At 41.3% G+C, this 17,396-nt stretch overlaps 1 protein-coding gene across 2 annotated transcripts in view; it reads right to left on the minus strand.

The window, feature by feature from the left end:
• DCBLD1 (discoidin, CUB and LCCL domain containing 1) overlaps window positions 1-17,396 on the minus strand; it is a 46,293-nt gene that overhangs the window by 18,332 nt on the left and 10,565 nt on the right. For both annotated transcript variants that reach the window (XM_005490678.4, XM_074537926.1), the window contains exons 2-5: window positions 12,128-12,340; window positions 2,695-2,832; window positions 2,076-2,127; window positions 1,267-1,339 (exon numbers count right to left, since the gene is read on the minus strand). In XM_005490678.4, the coding sequence (XP_005490735.3) occupies window positions 1,267-1,339; window positions 2,076-2,127; window positions 2,695-2,832; window positions 12,128-12,340 (476 nt within the window). The remainder of the gene's footprint in view (window positions 1-1,266; window positions 1,340-2,075; window positions 2,128-2,694; window positions 2,833-12,127; window positions 12,341-17,396) is intronic.

The raw sequence follows: 17,396 nt of genomic DNA on the forward strand, positions 1-17,396 counted from the left end.
TTGCTGCTGGGTTTAAGTGCAGCCCATTTCCATTATGTCAGGTGGGATAGTGCTACATAGATAGAAAAATACAGGAACTATTGCCAACCAGGTGGCAATAACAGGGCTAGGGCAAAGCAGGAAGGGACAGAGAAAGGTACAAAGGAGAATTTCCTAGGGGCTGCAGGCAGAGGCTGGTCAGCTCACACTGGCCCACTTTGGGCTGTGCTACTGGACAAGCTGGGGTGCTGGGCTGTCCCCCCCAGGGAGGGGTGGGGAGAACGGAGGCACAAAGGCAGCACATCTCCAGGGGAGCCCTGCAGGTTCTTCCCATCAGAAAATCCTCCTTAATGGTGGAGGGAAAATTTCTTTTGCAAATTCCTCAGTGCAGATAAAATCTGCATGAGGTCATGCCATGTGCTGCTTTTCTGCCCTAATCATTGGAACCAAGGGCAGAATAACTCCAGCTAATGAGAATGTAATGTGGCATTTCTTTGTTTCTTCAGCTCTGCCACTTTCCAGGCTGGAGCCAGCACGCTTGAATAACTGGATGAACAGGTTAAACATGAGCACTGACTTTTCAGAAACTCAGTGACTGCGATAGGGTGGGATTTTTCTTCAGTGGTGTGATTAGACTTACTCCTCTGTGAGAGAGGTAAAGATTTCACAGACATGACAGGAGAAGAGTCCAGGGTGAGGGGCACAGAGAGGGCAGAGCTCTGAGCCATATGAACTGCGGATAAATGCAACCACTTCAACTTTCTCAGCTTGAAGAACAAGAAGTTAAAACAACCCAGGAGGTTGGTAGTTACCAGTGGGATGTGGTTAGGCAGTGCTTAATATTTATTTCATCTCAGAGCATATGCTAGGAATAGTGCAGGCATGATCTTAAAGAAAGCCCACATGTTACTGAACTGTATCTTTTTCACATGTGGACACCAAACAAGTAAAGGCTAAAATCATAGAAATATTTCATACATGGATGAGCACTGCCTCAAGAAGGACAAACACTGGGCAGGCTTTTTCCAGAAAGCCAGAAACCACAAGTCAGTAGGTATATTTGACAATCAGTGGACTTTGTTCTCACACAATTGATTTGTCTGTTTGAAAAGCGTCTCTGTGTGCTTATATACTGATAATTTAACTTATATACTGATAATAAAAGGTATAGCAAAACAGCACAGAAGAATTACTAACAAAAGTCAAGCAGCAAAATTTGAAACTGAGTTGTTCTATTCTTGTTTCTTTTGTCTTTATAAATTTGCCCCCATGATCCTGTGTACTTACATCTCTGTATCCTTCTCCAATATTCCCAGAAATGTCACCTGCTATGTCTCTGCAGCCAGCAGGACAGTATCTACTGTAGTGAGAGAAGAAAGGCTTGTTTAAGGCAGGAACTGTAGTGACAATACACACAAACAAACTCCTATAAAAGAAATGCTCTCAAACCAATAAATACTTTAGCAGTAATTTCTCTAAATTACTGATGCTCTGTTAGTGAGTCTAGGAGCTAAATAAATGGGCCCTTGAGTTCATAGGTGGACTGAACACAGTAGCACACAAAGACCTAGGAAAGCAGTTTAGCAAGGGCATTTATTTTTTATTTAATTCTCTTGTTCTAGAAATGCTACCACACAAGTTTTCAGAGTAAGATAAGAAGCCTATATGCACATCCAGACAGCAGCCAAAAGAGCACAATTTATTACCATTTCAAACCTATCACAAAGTTCAAGGAACTGAGAAATTATAGCTTGTCCTCAGATAATCTTGTATCAGCTGGGACGTGATCTGCTCCCAGAGGCAGCACTGGAATTTGAGGCTACTTTGAATTTCAAAGTGGAAACTCTTTTCACATACACCATGTATATGTATGCACTTAATGAGAATTGCTGAGAGCTCTGCAACTCCATTCCATCATTTTTCTGGGCCACAGTCTTCCATTCTGCACTAGTGCTTCTCACAACCAGCCATTAGACCACCACTGTAAAAAATTCACTTCTCCAGAAAACCAAAACACTTTAACATTTTCTAACAATTGAATAAGTTGACAGATACTGCAAAGCAAGCCAGAATGCAGAGCTGGAAACCCTCTTTACCTGAATTCAGCCTTTGTGTAGTGGTTTGCTCGTTCCAAACACGTGATCAGATCTGTGAAAATTTACAAATGTCAATTCCAATTATGGGATATAAAATTACAGACAAATATTTGCCAGAACATGAAATTACATTTAAAGACCTCTTTGTATAATACTTCAGCAATTTTATTAGACTGGAAGCAATAGCTATGATTTTCTTTCATTCTTTTCAACTTCCCCTTCTATTCTTCTTATGCTTTACACCTTCCTCAAAGTTGAACAGACCTCCAGAACATTAAATGTGGGAATGAAAACTTTAATCTCTCTTACTGCTCCCTTTTATCACAGTGTGCTGGGTGCTGGAGCTCAAAACACAGTGGAGCTGCAAGGAGAAGGCACTATTTTCCCCTCCACAGGCCCTGTATTGCAAATAGTCTAGGTAGGATTTCAGCAGCTATTACAGCTAGTTATTGTTACAACTGTTTCTTACACACATGCTATTAAAAATACCATGGCTTATGCTAATCTGGAAATATTTAGGAAAAAAACTTTTATGCTAAAGCTTTATGTCTGCAAAGATGATAATTAAATAGGGGGAGCCATGCCACTAATCTTCTACTACTTTTGGATATCACCTTACCTGGGTGATCACTGCTGGCATAGGACAACAAAAAGCCTCGTCCTGACACATGGGATCCACTCTCAAAGTGAATAGTTGCCTCGTTGCTATCTAGAATGATTTCTTTGGGGACAGGCATCACATTACCACAGTAGGGCCCTAGAGACAGAACAAAGAAGGTTTCAAAAGTTTAGATGATGTAATTAGGCTGGGAAAGTCTCATGATTAGCAGAGACTTTCATAACACACTCATTTTCTTTCAGTATCAACCCAAATGTTGACAAAAGGGTTTTGGCTTCAGTCCTTTATGGGTATGAGCTCTAAAGCTACCCTGACAAGCAGTGGCCAGGATCCAGTTGTCTCTGCATGGCAGCAATTCCAGCATCCACATTTCTCATCACATAAGCCTGAAGAGAAGGATTAATGCCCTTCAACCTTTGAAGTACAGCGCGCTCACAACCAGCAGTAACTCATTAGAGAAAATGACACTACATTCAAAAGCAATCCAAGGGATCTAGGCAGGGTCCCTGAGATAAACCCTCCAAACACACACAGCTCATGCCATTGTGGCATAGCAGCCAGTCAGAAAGGATTAAGATCAGATACAGAGCACCTGGTTTTCAAGGACCTGCATGCCACAAGCCAGACTGTACTCCGCGGCAGTAACATTTCCCTTAGAAAATTTCCTAGGCTTTTTCCATTTAAAAACACATGGTAATATACAGTTCAAGTCTCTAGAGTTTTAAACAAAAGAGAGGGAGAGAAAGGGGAAGATGAAGGGAGTGGGACAGGGAGACAACAGCCTTGTGCTTACAGTGAATTAGATAAGGGTTTTATAGCTACCAACTGCAGTATCTTGGAACAGTCTTTGGGACACTCCTTTCTTGTGACAGCAGGCATGCCCAGAACTCCTAGTAATTACATTTGCTTCTCAGAAAGTCAGTTCCCGAGGGGAGTGTTCCTTTGAGACTGCCAGAGTCTTTGCATTTGCCTTCTGTCACCATACCTGGGTGCAAACATTTGTCCCTAGCTGCCCTCAGGCACAGATAATACAGAAAATTCAAAGCAGTTTGGATATACTTGTTCAAATTTATGAGTCTATGTACAATATAAACTGCAAAGAAGAGGTTTTTTTAAGATGGCAAAGAGACTTTTTTTCCCCAGAGGAAAAAAAATCCAAATGACCCTTTACAAGCCCTCAGCCCATCTGTTCTGCTGAGGTGAATGACAGCTTTTGTGTCCTAAAGCAAGCCTTTGGGATGAAAAACAACCACTTTGATTTTTCCTAGACAACCTCATCTTGGTGGTGGTGGCTACTTTAGGGCAACTTGGAACTGACTTCTGAGACACTAGTAATTACACTCACATCATGACACAAATCTGAGGAGTGATACCCATCATAACAGGCTCCCAAAAGCTTCTTCATTTTGCTTGGTGCTCTGGGTTAGGGAAGGGGCTCTTTTCCAAATACTTCATTTGCCTTAAAACTATAAGGTCAGCCCAATCAGAGCCAGCTGTCAGCAGAAGGGACAAACAAAAGGAGGAACTCTTGTCCTTTTGGCTTAAAAATCGTATGGTGAAGGCAGGCAGGCAGAGAAACAAGCGATGAATGTGACATTTCCCTGGAGTACTCATGTGTTGAAAAATGACTCACGACTTAGTCAGAGAAAACAATGTCTATAAAAAGGGTTAAATAAATTGCTTAGGAAATGAACTTATCAAAAAGACAGCATCTGACACTGTGTCATACCAGTCAACTGCACGAGTGATTTATTTGAGAAAGTCTTTTGTGTCAGGTTGCAGTGGGAGAAGTGCTAACTTAGATATTTTTCTGAGAGAGAGAGAAATGGGGGAAAGACAAGGAGCATTGCACGTCTTCAAAATAAAGCACCTGAGAAAGCTGTAGTCCTTTTCTTCTCTCAAGGACTGTCTCTACATATTTTCTCACAAGTGTGCTTTGGCTCTCTCCCTCACAGCGATTGGCAGTGACCTGTCTACTCTGGAGGTATAATTGAGATGGCTGATTCACACAACCACACATCAGCCGGATCAGGGATGAGTGTCTCCTCCAGCAGCAAGTCTACATACGTTCCAGGTAATTATACAAACAAATCCTACATCATGACAAAACCAATAAAATAAAATAAAATATAAAATAGTCTAGACAAACAGAGCTGTATAATCCAAATTAAAGCAAGAAATTCAGAAGCAATCAGCTTAAGAAACCAAGATTCAGTCTAAAGACAAGTGTCCACTATGAAGTAATAAATCTAAAAAGGTTACCAGGCTATGGTTATCCTCTGCCAAGAGCAGTTCTAGCATACCAAGAGATTCCCATTAGGTAGCTCAAAAAAAAAGGGAGCCTAGGATTAATTCCTTAAAGGATACAGAAGTAAGAAAGAGTATATACTTAAGGGAGGAATATTTTCAAGGGTTTATAAGTTTTCTGCAAAGATTTGTAAGAAAAAAGAAAGGGGGGGTGGGCAGGTAGAATTTATTAATACTATGAAACATTCCCTTGTTCTTTTGTTGCAAACTGAGGAAGCCTTGCAAAACATTTCAATATATTTCTTCTCAACAATTCAGATAATTGAATTAAACCTTATCAGCACTACACTGTCAGGTCCTCAGACTTGCCAGGCATATGAATACTGTACAACCATAGTGAAGATGAGAGATGATGGAGAAAGCCCCAGTATGAAAATGAGAAACTTGCTTATAGGGTCCTGTTAATTTTTACTGCAGCATTTGGACTTGACTCTGGATAAATATTTAATTCCTAAACCTGGGACTTAGCCAGAAGTTTTTTAAGATCCCTTTTGAGAACTGCCAGATCACGTTATCAGTTTTTCATCTTCTAATGTTAGTTGTGAGGTGGGCTGTTTTGCATATTCGGCTTGAAAAACGAGTCATGAATGCTGATCTCTCTCAGCTTCCTGTTAAAGTGACTTGGCTGGAGCCCTGCTGGGGTACGTAGGCAGGATTATCTGGTTTGTTTATAAGAACAAAGGAAAGAGTTTAATTTAATAAACAGATGTGTTACATGTGATGAAGCTGAGTAGGTGTTCTCCATATTTCAATATTACTGTATCTAGATGCCAGGGCCTTTCCTTCTTCCTGTGTCTCATTAAGAAGTTGACCCAACTGTGGTTCCGTCTGTTCACTCCAGATTCCTTTTATACATATTTATAAAAATTCTGCAGGAGACATATTAGGGGTCTAAGGATTTCAACCATACTCATTTCAATATTCTCCATAATTAAACTAACTTTTAATGCCTTTCATGAAGAATATCTGATCTATTAGTATGGTTTAGGTGGCTTAAATAAAACACTTCTGTCTCCAAGTAGTATTAACATCCTGCAAGACACACAGTAAATTGTCTTGTGGATATCCTTTGGCTGGCCCCTCTGGAGAATGAAGAAACTATTTTACACTTTGTTTATTTTTTCAATGTTAGCAATAGCCTACTGCTTTTGTCTTTTTCATAACAGTGTTGTTTTGCAAATCTGATGATCTTTACAGCATTGTCTGGTTTTATGAGGTCTAGTTTACTTCTACTGTCAACCAGGCTCTGGCACAGCTCCTGAGCTTTCCTTTTTGAATTATGTTCCTTTATTTTTTCCACTTCCCTTAAGAAGTACTGTGACCAGAGGACTCTCTTCTTTCACACCAGCTGGCAATGCCTACATGCTGCTTGTTTCTCTAATTCTTAATACTTTCTGCCTCTTCTGTAAGGCTTTTGCTTCCTTTTAGAAGCAACTATTTCCCTCTTCAGCTATTGAATGGCCAGTTCACTATGCTCATTCTGCTTTCATATTCCTCAACTTAAATTGAAATCTGCAGCTTGACATTTGCTTTAAGTCAAGTCTTTAAGAAACTTGGTTTGGATATTAAATAATTATGTCCTCTGTTCAACAGAGAACCTTCTCCCTTTTTTCAGTCTTTACTTGCAGAGTAAGCCATGGTTGGCAGGAAAGATGCAGCAACAATTCATGGATGTGCCTCTAAACGATTATCATGTCTTAATGTATTTGTTTGGGGAAAACAATGTTTTAAATTGTAGCCTTTTCTCAAATAAGTCAATTTGGAACTACCTCAGTAGCTGGGAAAGGACAGGGGATGAGATGAACAGGGATTACACTTGTTTCACTTCAGACCTAAAAACTCATCCAGAGTACAAGTCTTTCACAAATAGTTCAAAAAACCAGTAAGATCTGTTGTATGAAAACACCTTCAGTCTCAAAATCCATCTCCATCCCACATTCACACAAATACTTGGATAAGCAGTAACTCTTCCTCTCCCCCTTACCAAGAGAGGTCCTCTTTGCTCCAGCCCTGACACACACATGGTGCAGTAGGAACCAGCAGGACCCTGCAAGGACACAGAAAGTGCTGCTCTATGTCCTTCCTTGCAATTTAACACTGCAGATACAAGATGACAGAGCAGTCAGGATGAGACAGCCTGGTTATTCAACATTTAACCCTCTGCAACACAGTCTGACCTCAGGCTGAGTGGTGAGTATTTCTTGTTTCAGGAAAAACAAACACAACTTTCGGTTAATGTTTCCAAAGAGTTGCCAAAGACTGCAACAAAGGAAAGAAAAAGGCATCTGAGTTAGGTTGAGGAAGTAATCACAACTTTAAAATGGAGCATCTGCACCACCTGCACAGGCTGGTCTGCCTGCTTGACCTCAGGTGAGATTGCCTCTTTTAACATGGTTGTGGTTTTAGCCAAATCCAAACACAGAAACACAGCAACAACTAGGAATCACGAGTGAAAAACTGTACTTTAACAAAAAAAACAGAGGTTAACACACTGCATGCAGCTAACAGGAAAAAAGGTGCGTTTGATAAAAAAAATGCTGACATTCTTTGTTGCATCAATCCTCCCAAAGCTGAAAACTCAGGATACTGCAACCACTCAGGTGAAACCCATCTGTTAAAAGTGTTTTGGCTGTTAAGAAACTGCTCAACTTGATCTTCAGCAAGAACTTGTCTGGGCATTTCTCTGGGTTTCCTGAAATTCCAGAAACAATACAGTAATAACAAGTTTCCTTTGAGGGATGAAAAAGAAATCTGGACACACCCTTTATTCAAGCAAGATATTTATTTCAATACATAATAAGGAGCAACTGGTTTGGTGAATCCCCTCAAGCCATAATGACAGGCAGGAGGCATCCAAAGGCACTCTGTACCTTTAGTAATGGGGTGTGGAAGAAAAAAGCATTTTCAGTAAATTCTCTATTTCACGTTAGTTACCAGCTGTAAATTATGCAAGAACAAGTCAACTGCACTAACTCTCCAAATTATTACTAGTCACTCAGCAGCTCTGACATCCACCCCAGAGGAACACATCAACCTCCTACTGACTGCAAGTGAATGAGGAAGTAAGTAGGCACTTATCTCTTCTTTTGGCTTTCTCTCCAGTCAAGACTGATGATCATCTCACAAAATTAAGGGAAAAAATACCAAGCCATTAGATGGGGAAGAGATAGAAAAAAAGCAGAAAAAGGGGTCAAAAGAGGTACAGAAATTTGATAGAGACATTAAAAGAAGCAGACTAAAAGCAGTTCCTGTCAAACTTTTAAAACATCTATGATCCACCTTCATAAGTAGTGCAAATTTTGTTCTTGAGAACTACAGGGCTGACATGGTTAATCTTGTTTTCACATATCCCTTTAACTAATTAAAAAATCAGAAGCTCTACTTCAGAGCTCAGTATTTTTAATATGCTCAGATAATGCAATTAACTCGAGAAGAAAAGCATTTCGGTGAAGGCTGCACCTTGTCTGCACTGTGAGATTATGCTCATATTAATTTTCTGTGGGACAAAAAACACCATATTTTAATCCAGTCAAAAACTGTGCCTTTGAAACAGACCACGATCATCTATTTATTTCTCATAGAGACAACCTGTGCAAAGCTGTGCTAATATTTAAATGTTTGTCAGACAAAGGTGACTCAGTTTCACCAAAACGGGTGTTAGACTCCCTTTGCTGACTGATGATTAATATTTTCACAGCTACGTCTGAACACAGAGCTAACAGCTTGAAAGAAAAGGCTTGCTACAGGTTCCTTTCTCCAGTGAACACTAAAGAAAATAATTTGCAGAGTAATAACTCAGAGATATACTGTCAAGACCCTGTATGATTCCAGTTTCAGAACTCCATTAAAATTATTTAACTATCATCTTTTAATTGCAATATTGGAGAAATATAAATTCAATAGCTGCTTTCACAGGTCTATCAAAGCTGAGAAGTATCAAAGGTGAGAACTGTAGTGTCACATTTGTATTTCAGTTGGGACTGAGAAAGGCTTCAGTAGATCAGCACACAGAACCACTGCATGCTTTTCTAGGAATGAATCATACTCTTCTATCCATCTGCAGAATTCAAGGAATGTCCAGAACTTCTATAAAATCTGCAGGTAGGTGCTCTAATCTATAGTCACCACCTTACTGAAATAGCATCAATATTCCTGCTAACATAAATCAATTCATCCCTTCATTTGTATTTAACAGATTCCCTTTGCTGCATGGAACATAAATACCCCAAAGACAAATTGAGTTACTCCTTGCTGTATTGCAAGAATCCCTGCAGATGGTTATAATGATGAATGAATCACAGTTATATGTAAAGACTGGAAGAAATCTGAAAGGAAAACAATACTTTATCATCTGGAGCCTTCTTCACACTAATTTTATATTTGTACACATAATCTAGTATTTTGCCTCTGACCAATTTTCCAAGCTTTAGATATACTCCTCAACAGATGTTTTTATTCATACTGACATTCATGCTGTTGTTTTCTGTAGAGCTGAAGAAATCAGCATGATATTTAAAACATATTTCCCTTTGGACCTTGTCTTGTAATTGCAAACCTCCCAAATAAAGAGCAAAGGCTGCTCAGACTAATTTGAAACATGAGCAGCATTCCCATTGTCATCTTTCATACCTCATTTTTTAGGTGTTCCTTTTTAAACCCAGGTCAAAGACAGAAAACACACCAACATTAGTTTTTAATTGCTCAGATGTTTTCAGCGCTTGCAGAATATTTTCAAGACTCCATCATCCCAAGAAAGAATTTTGATGTCTAAGGTCAGTATCTCCTCAGCCAGAGGGAAGATGTTGACCTGCCTGTGGATGTTCATGAAGAGAGAAGGGTTGCAAAGAGGAGATCTGAGTTCAGAAACAGCTGTCTAAAAGGACGCTTAACAGACTGAATGGATGTAGCAGTGCTTATTCACAGGGCTTCTTTCACTTGAATAAATGCATATTGAAACCCAAAGCTATAGCAAGACTGTTGGAAAAAATTACTTAGAGAAGCTCTAATCTCATCTAAGAATTCACATGTCTTTTAAAACATAAGCAGCATAATGAATGTATGCCTATAGGACTATTTCCACATCCATTCTGCATGGGTTTGCCTGAACATATAACAGACACTCTGTAGGTATGCTGGTGGGAAAGCCTACAGTGAGCTGCAGACCACAAAAACCATTACAGATGGTAAGTCTGCCTAAACTGTAAAACTGGTTTAATCAGATAGGACCAAAATCTGCTAATTGTGCAGTTCACTACTGAGAATGCAAATTACAGTCCACATGCATCAGACGTTACTAATAGATCTAAAAATGGGTGTGGGAATACTTTAAAAAATTAATTATGTGGACTTGGTTGCATAATACACAGCCATTCTGTGCTTATAGGCTGAATAACTGCAGTATAAATGATGTGAAGATGCCTTCAGGCTGATCTGTAAGGAGCCAGAATTTCAATCAACATCCAAGCTTCATTTTTCACTTCAAAAAAACAATATGTTGATTTATCCCTGTTTCCGAGAAGATTTAGATTAGAAATGTCAAGAGAGTATCGATAAGAATTATTCAGAGATATGCTAATGCAATAATAACCACCTATTTCTTACTGCCAAGTACAAACAGACTGCTTCAGGTGAGCACAACTCATTACTTAGTTACAAAACAGATCACAAAACTATAGAACTATGGCTTGGGTTATAAGGGATCTTCTTAAAGAGCATCTAATTCCAACCATCCCTAGCATGGGCAGGGACCTTCCACTAGATTAGGTTGGTCAGGTCCCCATCCAACCTGGCCTTGAACACTTCCAGGGATGGAGCTCCACAACTTCTCTGGGCAACCTGTTCCAGTGCCTCACCCCTTCTCAGTGAAGAAAGAAATAAATAACATGAAGAATTCCAGCAGACATGAACAGAGATGCTCCTTATGCCTCAAATCAAGCTCTGTGCAGGCTCAGATATCAGCATGTCACTGCCCACTCTTACTGAAGGTTGTTTCAAAATGTAATACCTCCCCCATGAGAACAATAATTACCTTTACCTTCCTTTGTGAGCAAGCCTTTAATACCTCACTTGATCTTCTCTTACCAGATGAGTGATAAGCCCATCACACTGATAAATGAAAGGCAATCAACCCTCCTTACTACTAAAATACCCTATGAGATCTCATCTTTGGAGAACCACATACTTTTCTGAGCCAAGCAGTGAGGTGGAAAATGTGCAGAGGCTCTGCGCAGCTCATTTCTTCATCACATTTTTCCCTTGAATCCATTCTGCTTGTTAAGCCCAGGACAGTACATTTAGCCTCAGCTGACTGAAGGGCTACACAGCCCACTCCCAGCAGGCAAAATTTTATGAACTGTCAATTCATGAGTTTATTCCTATATTGCATAACTCCTTGCAGCTTTGAATTTAAACTGGATTTCTGAAAAAGGGTGCACGACTTGAAAATCAGTTTGACTCTTCTAGAAAGTGCAGATCAAAAGTTTCTGTGACAACTGGTTGGGAAAACCATTTTGAGGAAGGCCTCATGTTCTCCCTGGGGAGAATCTTGTTGCCAGTATGATTGTTTTATGTGCACAGCTGTAGCAGATATTTGCTTATCTTCCTGTGCAAATCTCTTACATGAGCGCAGTCTGGCTGTATGCACTTAATATCTGCAAGTATTAAAGCCTGTACATTAGTAAGGTGGCTGACAGCTAGCAATAGTAAAGGTTATCTCTTCTCTGAGCCATGGGCTGCCTAGGAATAGAGACACACAGGATCACTAACTCCAATTTCTCATCTTTGTCTAGTTTGTGAGGAAGCTCTTCCCCTGCTCAAGAAGGGAGCTGGGCTGATACAGATCTACAGACTTGCTGTATGAAACTGTGACGGTCCAGCTGTGCAGGTGTGAAGGCAGAGCCATCAGGAGTGCTGTGCCCGAGTCCCAGCAGCCCAGCACAGCAGCACCCTCAGCCTTGGCAGAACTACACATGGTGGGACAGTGGCTTCCCACACAGAGAATGAAACACCTGAATACAGAAAGGAGGAGGAGAGCACAAAGGCTGACATTTCTTGCATTTTGCTAAGCTGCTTTTTACTCTTACTTTCACCAGTTCATTCACTGACCATGGCCTTGTCTCTCACATACCATGCAGTGTTGAAGAGCTCTGGATGGTAAGGTAGCTGGACTCGCATTTCTGTGATTCAATATCCAGGTCTCCGATTTTCAAGATCAGGCGTTTTCCTGGAGGCACCTGGATTTTCTTCTCACAAAGAGTGTAGTTTGGGTAGGTCCCAGGATAGTTCTTGGATGCCAGTGTCCCACTGTCCTGATACATCACTGTGTGCCCACATCCATCCCCTGGAGAAAGGAAGAGAAACAGAATGCATTCCTCAATTTAAAAAAAATATAAGAAAATACTGCCTACATAATCATGTCTCATCCACTTTTCCCTTTTAAATAAGTATTTTGTAATACTCCACCTCACTTCTGCTGTTGTTGGAACACAGGTAGCTGAAATAAATTTAGTCACATTTCTCTTGTAAAGCAGTAGAAAGAAGGGTTGGAAACCCCCATGAACTGGGGTGTATTTCACAGTAAGATACAGACAGTGTCTCTCTGGCTTTCTGCTTTGTAGCCAAACCCTAATAAATCCCTGAAGACACAATTCCACATGTAAAGAGCGGGATCTTTCCTTAAGTAATTTTCTCCCAGTTATGAGTCAGCATTTTATTTCCACAGCAATAGTCATCTCAGAGAGGGCAACTGAGTCACACATGAAAGCAGAGACATGACTTAACTGCCTACTATCACACACCTGACACATCTTATTTTCCTGCTGTTTTTCTTGTGCCACTTGCACAATACTAACAGCACAGGGTGAAGACATAAGTGGGACTTCCAAAGTGGGGTGTGCACTGTCAGTGGTACACAGGCTACTTTGGAGCAGCATTCCCAGAAAAGCACAAGCTGCTGCCTCTTTGCTCAAGAGGTGAGGGTGGGGGCCCTCAAAGTGTGTCTTCATGGCAATGTAAGGAGCCAGCTCAGCCCTGGAACCTTTCCTTGGTGGAGAGGCATCTGAGGAGCAGCTGCAGCAGATCAGAGGACAACAGGAAAAGGCACATGGAAATACATAGGGGGATGTGTGGACTGACATGGAAAACAGGAAGCATCCATAGAGGGGGAAGGAAGCAGGTATCAGATAAGAGACCTTGACTACTAAAGGAAGAAATTTTTACTGAACTATTTAAAAGCATACTAGTAACTTAAAATTTGTATTCTAAAGCTTAAGCTATTTTGTTCTGCCCAATTTTCCAAATAATGGAAATATTTGTGGCAGTGGACTAGTGTCATATACACACACATACAGGCAGTCCTCAGTTTCAGGTCATTTAGGGCATAGGCACACATTATATAGGAGTCTTGCATTCTGTTATGCTTTATCTTGGCAAAACTGAAGCTAATCCAAGAAGTGTTAACAAAATAAAGAATCCTGCAGGAGATGGGAATTCATAATGTTCACATTAACTACTCAAAATTTTCCTTTTGGGGATATTTTGGTTAAATGGTTTTGGTCTGTGCCATTTTAATTACCATCTGAATTTCCTTCCAAAATCATTAGAAACAACAAACTTAAGGTTTGATAGGATTTTTTAAAAAGGAAAAACTAGGAATGAAGTGTTGAAAAAGAAGTGTTGCCATACCAAGAAGGGGGGGGAAGTGGCATGCTGTGCTAAGATAAGCTCCAAGCTATCAAACTTTGACTTGCTACCATATAATTACACTGCCATTTCATCCAACTCACTCAACTGCTCTTTCACAAGCAATCACATTTATTTTGAAGCTTTGGCATTACTACTAGCTTTGTTGCCTAGTATTTATTTTTGTCATAGGTTCATGCTGGAAATAGAGGTGAATAGGAGATATAGATCCAAAATCATATCACCATAAAACATATTCAATATGGTTTTTTTCAGATCTCCTTTTTCACATGCTTTGAAAAGCATCTGCTGTTCAGGGTTTTTAACCAAGCACTGTTGACTTTAGGATGCCTACGAAAAAAATCAAGATGAAAGGCAAGCTGGCTTCATGAGCAAATCACCTTTTAATGGAAACTTTTGGCAAATGACTGAAGATATAAAGAACAATATGGTAGATGAGCTGTCAGCTTTCTGAAGAGAGAGGGGTCCACAAAGGTCTAGGCAGTGTAAAACCAGATCACTTCCAGCCGGACACAGGACAACCTTGATGCCTGTGTAGCCAACTGCTGTACAGTATAAAAAGAACTGCCCATGGCCTTTAGTTTAAACGGCATGTTTCTAACTGTGAGAATTTATTTTAGCTGGAATAAAGAAATCACAATATTGAGCTTTGTTTGCAACATATCCTTATTAGGGAAGAAAGGGAAAAACAGTGGTAAAGTTACGGAATCACATGGGGATGAACTTCTTAAAATGGAAAGTCACACTTCATCTTACTGGGCTATGTTCTGGCCTTTGTCACCTTTGTACAATGCCAAGGATCTACTGTGGTACAAAATGCTGCTCAAAAACTGCAAAGACCTGGCTATCATGACAAGACCCTGACAACTGTCCAGGTCACAGAGCCTTGTATTTCTGTATTTCTGCAGGAAGTGTACAGGCAAAGCCATGCATGAGAGACCTCGGCTTGCCGTCCTCTGTTGAGGTTATACAAGGTCTTGTTCCCAGGGAAACTCTTTTTTTTTTTTTTTTTTTTTTTGTTAAATCTGTCTTTGAGAGAGAGCATTAACACCAGAACATCTTTTGAGCTAAGAAAGCATCAATGCTATTTTCTGACTTTTCACTGGTGGAGCATGGCCATCCAAACACTCCAAAGCGCAGAAGAGGAAGGCTCAGCATCAGCCTATCAGCCTGCACCTATAACATCCCTTGCTGCCTCAGTTCTGCCTGCCTGCCATGAAGCAAAAGCTAATGATAAAAGCTTGCTTGCCACAAGAACCAAAGTAATGTCCAAAAAGTCAGACCAAGTCCTAGTAACTACTGCTTCTTACAGAGAAAGCTGACTGTAGCTCTGAATTCTGAGTTTCTCAGCAAGATTAAGATTTTTCTTTGCTCTGGTACACGGAAATTTGCTGGAAAGCACACCCAATAGAAGGTGTCAGAAGGTACAGAGGGAAGGTAGAATAAAGCTCAGGATCTGACAAGTCAAAGAGCAAATTAATGACTAAATATTAGTTAAAAACTCACAAATAATATCACTCTATAACAAGGGCTCAGAAAAGGAGGCAAGTTGTAAGGAATTCAAGCATATCCCTAATCACATTATCAAATGTAAAATGTGAAAAATACTGCCATTAGTTTTGCTCTTATTATTTTACACAGGAAATTTTGATTTTCAGTAGAAATATGTTGGCCAAACTTAAAATACAGTGAGCTGAAAACACAACTTCTTGTCCTTATGAAAACTATGCCTTAAACACCTGATGTCACACTCTTTTCTATAGGCACAGCTCTTCTGGATGGAAATATGTTTATTTAACCAGTCAGTTTGACACAGACTTTCTTGCTGACACTAAATTTTCACTTATCATTACTTCTGAGAACTGTTTTCTATCACCCCATTTGGCAAGAAGCTGTCAGCCTTGCCTCAGACATCCAGGTTTCATCACTTCTCACTGGACAGAAGCAAAGCAACACATTTGACACAAGGTACTAAAAAACCAGAGAATGTAAACCTACTCAGATTTAATAAAATGTCTCCCCAGCACCAGGGGTTATTGAAAACACATCAAACATGCTTTGTAGAACAGGTTCCCATCGGCACTTGAATCCAGACCAAGATCATGATCTCTGAGCCGTGGGCGACCACCCGCTGGCCTAGCTGCAGGTTGTACCAGGGATCACACAGCACTGGAATTAAGGCTGTTTACCAGAGATAAAAATAATCTCCCACGGCAGATGATGGAAACAACTCCCCAGGAAGAAAGAACCACAGCTGGCACCTTCTGCCACAGCAGCAGGCACACCACTCACACCTTGCCCTCTCTCACAGGGTGCTCGCCAAGAGCAGGGCATGGCTGTAACCCCAAACCTGGGACCCCAACAGAAGACACTAGCACATGTGGCTGTGGAGAGGGCAAGAGGAGACACCAAGGGCTGGCAGGTATCCCCACACTCAGACACACATGTAATGGATGCACGTGGGACAAGGTGAAGCATCTGTGTCTGGGCTGGGTCTGGCCATGGCTGCTGGCCCACAGGCAGGAGGGCCGCTCCAGCATCCAACCTGCCCAGGAAGGACAGAGGTGATGAAATCAATGCCCACAAACAAGCTCTGGCCCCAGTCTGTGAGTTGCCTGGGACACAGCCCCTGACAGCTACTGGGTTCCTGCAGGTACCCTCCTGTCACCCAGAACCACCTGACTGGACTGACCCTCTCCTGCCATCCCTTCCTAGGCCCAGCACACAATCCAAGCCATAGTGTCTCCCTCCCCTGCTCCCTGGGCTTTTCCTTTTCCACCCCTTGGCTGCATACACATGTGGATGCACACAGTGCCTTCATGCAACCACTCAGCACATTCCCTTCTGAGACAGGCAAAAGGCTACAGTTTTTCAAATAAGGGCTCTATGAAGTTTCCATGTGCTGCACCTTTCAGAAACATGTTGATTCGGCCAACCACAAAACAGTTACAGTGTATGATATCAAAGCATTTTCAAAAGCACTGCTACAATATCCTGGCAGCAAACAGCTGCCTTTTTCATCCCTCTGATTCACCCTCATGCAGCAACTCATAGCAGCCTTGGACTCACTCCAGTGCTAAATACATGTTATACCTAGGCGTGATCACGCACCCAGCCCCCGGCTCCCGGCCCTCTTCCATTCCATCGCAGGAGCCCCGTGGGGCCCCAGCTTTTCCCACTTGCTCTCCCTGCTTACAGACTGCTGCTGCCTGGTGTCCCTTGGCTGCCCACTCTTTCCACTGGGATGAAGACCCCCAAAGTAACTTTATTTCCCTTCCATCCTCCTCTCACCCAGTTTGACATCCTTTGAAGGTCACCTTCATGGTGGTGCTTGGGAGAAGGCAGGTTCCTCTACTCCACATGGAGACAGGGAAGAGAGCTGTTGGGAGCTCATGGCCTGTCCTTCTCCCTTTTCCACGCCTTCGTTTGAGAGGAGAGCAGAAAACTGCGTTTGAACACCTAAACTCTGAATCCAGCCCCAAAAAATCAGCATTTTCTGAAGAGCCACTGCAGCAAATGGGCACAGTCAAAGGGAGCAGAATGCCATGGAGTCAAAACTATGGCTCTGAGAGCTCTGATGAGAAGCTCCACAAGGAGAAAAGAGATTTGTCCCATCTTCCACATTGCTTTCACTGAAGTAATAACTCCAGCTTATTAAAAGCTACAATAATAACTGAGTCAAGGAGTTTTGCATC

Source organism: Zonotrichia albicollis, chromosome 3, assembly GCF_047830755.1.
Source record: "Zonotrichia albicollis isolate bZonAlb1 chromosome 3, bZonAlb1.hap1, whole genome shotgun sequence".
In the NCBI taxonomy this organism is placed as follows: domain Eukaryota; kingdom Metazoa; phylum Chordata; class Aves; order Passeriformes; family Passerellidae; genus Zonotrichia; species Zonotrichia albicollis.